General features: G+C 54.5%; 1 protein-coding gene across 1 annotated transcript; it reads left to right on the top strand.

Annotated features, from left to right (window-relative positions):
• Nucleotides 1–1,979: 1,979 nt before the first annotated feature.
• LOC147973853 (uncharacterized) lies at nt 1,980–2,303 on the top strand. The gene has a single exon (XM_087524811.1). The coding sequence runs from the start codon at nt 1,980–1,982 to the stop codon at nt 2,301–2,303; it is 324 nt and encodes a 107-aa protein (XP_087380937.1).
• The last annotated feature ends 5,276 nt before the right edge of the window (nt 2,304–7,579 follow it).

The following is a 7,579-nucleotide window of genomic DNA, read 5'->3' as shown; positions in this document are numbered from 1 at the left end:
AGATCGTCCCGTCTACGCCACGCCAGCAGAGAACATACGAGCTGCCCAGGCGGCAGCAGACGAGCTAGACAAGCTCGAGGGCGACGAGCGTCGCCACATGACGGAGCGCATCTAGCAGCTCCTTGACGTGGGTGCTGAACTGCGAGAGGCTGGTTGCCACACTGAAGCGCCCAACCGGCGAAACGATGATCCGCGTCCTCGCCGGGACCAAGGCGCGACATCCTGGACGCCGACTGGTGGCGTCCGTGATAGAAGAGACAAGGAGTCGGCTGCCAGCCATAGTCGGACTCGCATCACCATCGAGCGCGACCAAGACGGCAGCCCAAGAACTGTGCGGTGACAAGACGATTGTCCACCTTCCCCTCCCTGTGAGGAGAGGCGTATTTCCCCGCCGCCTGTTGACCATCCGACACTCGGCAACCGCCTCGGTCATCGAGAAGGAGTCGGAGAGAATGACGCCCGCCACCGGATCGACCGCCTCAACCGATCCCTGGCACTAGAAGAAGAAGATGAGCTAGGTCCGCCTTATTTTGGCCCGGCATCCGGGATGAGCCCTTCCCCAATGGGTTCACGCTCCCGAGGGATACGCCCAAGTACACCGACTCCGTGAAGCCGGAAGACTGGCTGATCGACTACTCAACAGCCGTCAGCATCGCCAACGGCAACAAGCGCGTTGTCGTGAAGTATGGTCCGCTCATGCTCCAGGGCACGGCCCGGACGTGGCTGAACAGCCTGAAGCCTCGCATCATCAACAGCTGGGTTGATTTCACTGAAGCTTTCATCCATAACTTCAACAGCACGTACAAGCAGCCGCCCAAGCCTCGCCAGCTCTCCTTATGCATCCAAGGCCCCAACGAGTCGACTCGTGACTACCTCACGTGCTGGGCTGAGCTGCACCACTCTTGTGAGGGCGTGCACGAGGTGCAGGCCGTCGAGTACTTCACTGTCGGGTGCCGAGAAGGCACCGGCTTCTCTGCGACGAGCCGACGACCCTTGATGAACTGCTGATCATCGCAGACAAGTACACCACGACCGACTCCTCCATGAAGGCGGAAATTCGAGTTGACGTATCTGGCAAAGTGGCTCCTCAAGCTCCTTGGACTCCGGCTGGCGACACTAGTCGGTGTCAGCAACCGAACGACAACAAGCGCAAGACCACGTTGTCGGCTTCCACAAGCCGGCAGGTGCCGACCGTAGAGGATCAGCAGCCAGAAGGGTAGCCTCCACCCAAGCGTCAGAAGGGCGGCAAGCCCAACTGGTTGCCCGCCTTCTCGTATGAGCAGACTCTCGATGCACCATGCAAGTTCCACAGCGACGCAAAGCTTTCCAACCACACCACTCGGAAATGCCACTGGCTCACCAGGATCGCCAAGGGTGATGGACTCCCGCCTCCTCCGCCTGCCGGCCCGCCGCCTCCTCCTCCCCAGCAGCTGATGGTTCGACCAGTCGGCGCCATACAATATGAATACCCTGAAGAGCATGGAGCTTATGTTGTGTTCACCAGCGTGGCGGATGATAGGCACATCAGACGGCGGTGACAACAGGAAGTAAATGCAGTCACATCAGAGACCCCTGAATTCATGCATTGGTCTGAGAAGCCCATCAGCTGGAGCAGGGCTGACCACCCGGAGGTGATGCCCAATACCGGTTCTTATGCCCTGGTTTTGGATGCCACTTTCGCCACAGAGAGGCGGGCTGCTCGTTTCTCCCGAGTCCTGATAGATGGCGGCAGCAACATCAACATCCTGTACCGAGACACTATGGAGAAGTTAGGAATCAAACAGAGGCAGCTTTAGCCCGGTCGGACTGTATTCCATGGCATAGTTCCTGGCCTTTCCTACTCACCAATCGGCAAGACTCAAATTGACATCCTCTTCGGAGACAAAGAACACTTTCGCCGAGGGCCAGTCTAGTTTGAGGTGGTGGACCTTGAGAGCCCTTATCATGCACTGCTTGGCTGGCCTGCTCTGGCAAAGTTCATGGTGGTCCCCCACTATGCCTACCTCAAGATGAAGATACCAAGCATCAAGGGAATCCTAACCATAACTGGGGACTACAAGAACTCGTCCGCCTGCGCGGCAGACAACAGCCGGCTAGCCGAGTCCCTCGTGATCGCGGCTGAAAAGCGTCTCCTTGACCGGGTTGTGGCAATGGCAGGCAAGCAGCCAGAAATGTCGCCTAACCCCAAGGAGTCAGAAGCTGAGGGCTCGTTCAAACCGGCCAAAGAAACAAAGAAGATACCCTTGGACCCCGAGCACACGGAGATGCACGCTGTCATATGTGCGAACCTTGACAGCAAATAGGAAAGCGAGCTTGTCGATTTCCTCCGTGAGAATCGGGGCATCTTTGCATGGTCTCCTAAGGACATGCCGGGTGTTCCGACGGATTTCGCGGAGCACAAGCTACATGCACTACAAAAAAAGACACATCCGTGACATTTTGGGCCGAACGAAATTTTTTCTGTCATACATATGACACTTCTATGACGATAATTGTGACAAAACCCGGTATCATCATAGATGTGGTGGGTTCCTATTCTATGACAAAAAATCATGACAGAAAATGGGCTTTTCATCCTGGGCGGGCCGGAGATGCAGCTGCATGACATTCTTTGGGCCGTCCATGACAGAAAAACCATGGTAGAAGCGAGGGGGAGGAAAATTTCTGGGAGTTCCCAGTTACGGTGGGAGGTCGGGGGCCGAGCGATGCACGCTTCTCTCATACACGTACGTGTGTGTGTGCGAGGCGTTGGCTCTAACTGTACCCGAGCAAGGCGTTGGGATCTAACTCAACCCGAGCGATTGCACTACAGGCTACGCGCTACTGAACCCGAGTGATCGATCGATGGCTGTTAACTGAACCCGATCGAGCGATTCCTTCGCTACTACTGCTAACTGAAGCTGATCGATGCTGCCTCTGGATGAAGAGTGAGCATTGTGGGGGGGGGGGTTGGATGAACAGTTCCCGGTGGGGGTGGATGAACAGGACCCTGTGGTGTTGCCTCTGGGTGAACAGGACCCCGATCGATCGAGCCGGTTGGGGCTGGATGAACAGGACCACCCCGTGGAGGGCAGGATGAACAGTAGACGGTGGAGGGCAGGATGAACAGTAGCCCGTGGAGGGGTGGTTGAACAGGAGCCCGTGGAGAGGGCTGGTTGAACAGTAGCCGGTGGAGTAGCGCGTGGTGGAGGCTGGATGAACAGGAGCCCGTGGATGAACAGTCGCAGGTGGAGGCTGGAGGAGGTCGACGGTGGATGAATAGTAGCTCGTGGAGGCTGGAGGGGGTCAACGGTGGAGATGAGCAGTATCCTGTGGAGTCCCGTTTTGCGGTACGCCACACCCCTCCCAATGAACAGGAACCCGTTTCGACCGTAGCGCTATAGTACAAGTCCGTTTCCTCCGTTTTCGGTACGCTAGACCCCTCCCGATCAACAGGATCCCGTTTCGAACGTGGCCGGTCGAACACAAGGCCGTTTCCTTCGTTCCGCGGTACGCCAGACATCGTTTCCATCGCCTGTTCCGTCCAAGCCCTCCCGATGAACACGACGCATTCCATTGCGTCCCCATGAACACGATGACGACGCTGTTTCTCCGTTCTGACCCAGCCATGTACACGAGCCCTGGCCGTACGTATGCGCGAGTAGGCGTTCGAGACCCCGCCCGTATGTACACATACGTGGCCGTATTTTCTTTCTTGCACCCTGGCCGCTGTATGTACGTGCACATGCTACGTGCGCGCCTCTAGTACGACACGTGCGCGCCTCTACATCCACCAGTATATATGTACGTACACGTTCGCGACCAGAATGACAACGCTACGTACGCTTCGACCAGGTGGGTCCCGACTATCAGGCACTTCCTTGCGTGCGAAGATGTAGCTGGTGGGTCCCAGCAGTCAGGGGCAAACATTTTTTTTCGCGAAATACGGTGGCCCGTCCGGTGGGTCCCTGCTGTCAGGTGGAGAAATAATTATTTTGCACGTAATAAGGAGGCACTTCCTTGCTGCGGCCGTGGACCCAGCTGTCAGCCTCTCCACGTACAGTCCACGTCCGATGGAAGCTGTTCCTTGACCACGTTGACCATGCCGCGCCGAGAGCACTAGGGTGGTGGACGACGGCGAGGCCTAGGAAGGGGACGACGCGGAGCTGGGGAAGACGCGGCAGTGGATGCCCACGCGTAGAGGAGTACGAGGGTTCACTGGTTCACTGCGGTGTGAGGCTGCCGTCGCCGCAGAATAACAGGGGGTGTGGGTGAGTTGGGGGATAGTCTGGCCAGCGCTGGGAGTAGTAGGGGGCGGTGAGGCCTCCGCCGCATCGCAGCCGGCCACGGGAGGCAGGAGCACGAGGCACGACCGGCGCTAGTTTGGGCGGCTACAGCAAGAAGACCAGAGGTTGAAGAAGCACTACGGCCGTTGGATGGACATCGTACGGTCACTGGAGCTAGAATCGTGCATATTGACTAAGTTGACAAAGCCCTCTGTCCCCGTCAACTTAGTAGGCCCACAAGTCAGCCTCCCACCAAGGTGGGTCCCAGATAGCAGGGGGTATTCATTTTTTTGTGCATAATAAGGAGGCACTTCCGGTGGGTCCGAGCTAATAGCAGGGGGAACATTTTTTCACGAAATACGATGGCTCGTCGGGTGGGTCCCAGCAGTCAGGGGCAAATGTTTTTTTCATGATATACTGGTGGGTGTCCGGTGGGTCCCTGCTGTCAGGTGGAGGAATAATCATTTTCCGCGTAATAAGGAGGCACTTCCTTGCGGCTGCCATGGACCCAGCTGTCAGCCTCTCCACGTACAGTATTCTTCCGATGGAATTCAGCCGTTGACCACATTGACCACGCCGCGCCGATAGCACCACGGCGGTGGACGACGGCGAGGCCAAGGAAGGGGACGACGCGGAGCCGGGGAAGACGCGGCAGTGGATGCCCACGCGGAGAGGAGTACGAGGGTTCAGTGGTTTGGCTGCGCTGCCGTTGCTGCAGAATAACAGGGGCTGTGGGTGAGTGGAGTGGAGTGGAGGGATGGCCTGGCCAGCGGTGGGAGTAGTATGGGGGCGGTGAGGCCTCCGCGGCAGCACAGCCGGCCACGAGAGGCAGGAGTAGGCGGCACGACCGGCGCTACTTTGGGCGGCTGGAGCAAGAAGACCAGAGGTTGAAGAAGCACTACGGCTGTTGGATGGACATCGTACGATCAGTCGAGCTAGAATCGCGCATATTGACTAAGTTGACAAAGTCCTTCATCCCCGTCAACTTAGTAGGCCCACTATACTGGGTCCCAGCTAGCAGGGGGAGTATTCATTTTTTTGTGCGTAATAAGGAGGCACTTCCTTGCGTGCGAAGATATAGCTGGTGGGTCTGAGCTGGCAGTGGCGGTAACGTTTTTTTTTGCGAAATACAGAGGCCGTTTCGGTGGGTCCCAGATGTCAGGTGGAGGAATCATTATTTTGCGCGTAATAAGGAGGCATTTCCTTGCGTGCGGCCGTGGACCCAGCTGTCAGGCTCTCCACGTACAGTCCACTTCAGATGCATGTCGGTCGTTGACCACGCTGACCAGGCCACGCCAAGAGCACCAGGGCGGTGGACAACGGCGAGGCCTACGAAGGGAACGACACGGAGGCAGGGAAGACTCTGCCGTTATTTTTGTTTCCCACGCGGAGGGGAGTACGATTGTACGAGGGTTTACTGGTTCGTCTGCCATCGCCGGAGAATAACAACAGGTGTGGGTGAGTAGAGGGATGGCTAGGCCAGCGATGGGAGTACGGTGGGGCGGTGAGGCCTGCGCGGCAGCACAGCTGGCCGCGGGGAGGAGGGAGCAGGCAGTCCCGCCGGCGCTTGTTTGAGCGGCTGGAGCAGGAAGAGCAGAGATTGAAGAAGCACGACGGCCGTTGGATGGACATCCAACAGTATACAGGCCATCTGTGGAAAGCCTCAAATCTGTGGAAAACAGCATACAACCCATTTGCCATTATTTCAAATAATTTACAGCCCATTTGCTAATTCTTACGGGTTTTTTGGAGCCCATATTCTTTATGTTAGCATTACAGCCCATATTGTGGCCACGGTTAAAAAATTATACGAAATTTTGCATATGTCGGTGCGGTCTGAACTGTTTTTAATCCTGAAATTTCGAGTCACATTCAGACCGATTTTAAATATAAATGTATATCAATATAAAATCCAATAAATTGTCCATGCATAAAAATCAATGCAATTTAAAATCTCGAAATGAAAAAAAGATATTTGAAAATAATTGCCGGTTTGATGTGTTTTAAAAATGTACAACCCATTTCTCATTACTGATAGGCCATTTTCTCGACCAGCCAAATGAAGCTCTCCTCGTCTTGAAAGATTTGCAGCTCAACAGGCCTGATAAAGCGACTTACTTGACAAATCACAAAAGAACTGGGCTAGCCATTTTTAGAAAGAAAAAAAACTTCTGGCCTGATCTGTGGTAAACATAAAAGAAAAGGCTGTCTAGACAGGCCAGAGTGTCCCGCACAGCCCAGTTGACACGCTGCTTCCGTCTCAAAAACAAATTAGATAAATGCCACTCCAATTATGGTGATTCATAAAAATGCCACTGCAATTTCAAAACTTTGAAAAACGCCACTGCAGTTTGCAAACTTTGAAAAACATCACTCCAGACTTCGAAAAATGCCACTAGAAATGGCATGAAATGGCATTTTTCAAAGTTTGGAAATTGCAGTGGCATTTCTCGGATACACTAGATTTGGAGTGGCATTTATCAAATTAACCCAAAAAAAAAATAACCGGGCGAGCTGCTGGGTCCCTAGTGTCAGTCGCTCGTTGTGCAATTATCTCGTTTATTGACTACGTTGACAATGGCATGGGACCCAGATGTCAGAAATCCACTAGGAGGAGCCATTTTTTTATCGGCTTGAAATAAGGAGGCACTTGTTTGCGTACTGCCATGACCTTGGCGGGTCCCTGCTGTCATCCTCTCCATGTACAATACCAGTTAGTCGTGCTTCAAAACTGATCGGCACGCCATTAAAAAAATAAAGGTCGATAACTAATGCGACACCTCGGGCCAACGCGGCCAGATCGCATTTTGCGCGAGAAATTACACACCATATTTCGTTGACATGTGGTCCTGTTCCAACATATCAGTGAGACGGCGGCGAGTAGTAGGAGTATTTTTGAACGGACGTGTAGGCCAGGGCGCCTCTTCGTGAACCGTGGCAAAATCGCAATCGTCCACCGACTCTTCGCCTTTCCCTCTCGATTTGGAACTGCTGTTGCACGCTCTTCCTCTCCCTCCTCCATTTTCCTTCAGCCCTTCACCCTTTCTTCTGCCATTGTTCGATCGTCTTCTCCATGGAGGGAACAGGCCAAAAACGACCCCGTTATTCTTGCCCCGATCTGAAAGATGACGTGGTGGAGGAACTCATTGATCGGTGTGACGTCATCACCTCGGCTAGCATGGCAGGTTCGTTCAAGCCCATTCTCGACTCAACTAATAACATCATTACAAAGAACCCAAGAGTCAAGGAGCGGTTTGATCTCCCCTATCTTTTTCGCCGTGACCCTGATGACTGGCGCCGGCACGACGGAGGCC

Source organism: Triticum urartu, chromosome 5A (assembly GCF_056163025.1).
Source record: "Triticum urartu cultivar PI428250 chromosome 5A, HENAU_Tu73, whole genome shotgun sequence".
Taxonomy (NCBI): domain Eukaryota; kingdom Viridiplantae; phylum Streptophyta; class Magnoliopsida; order Poales; family Poaceae; genus Triticum; species Triticum urartu.
This window is presented reverse-complemented; position numbering and strand designations above follow the sequence as displayed.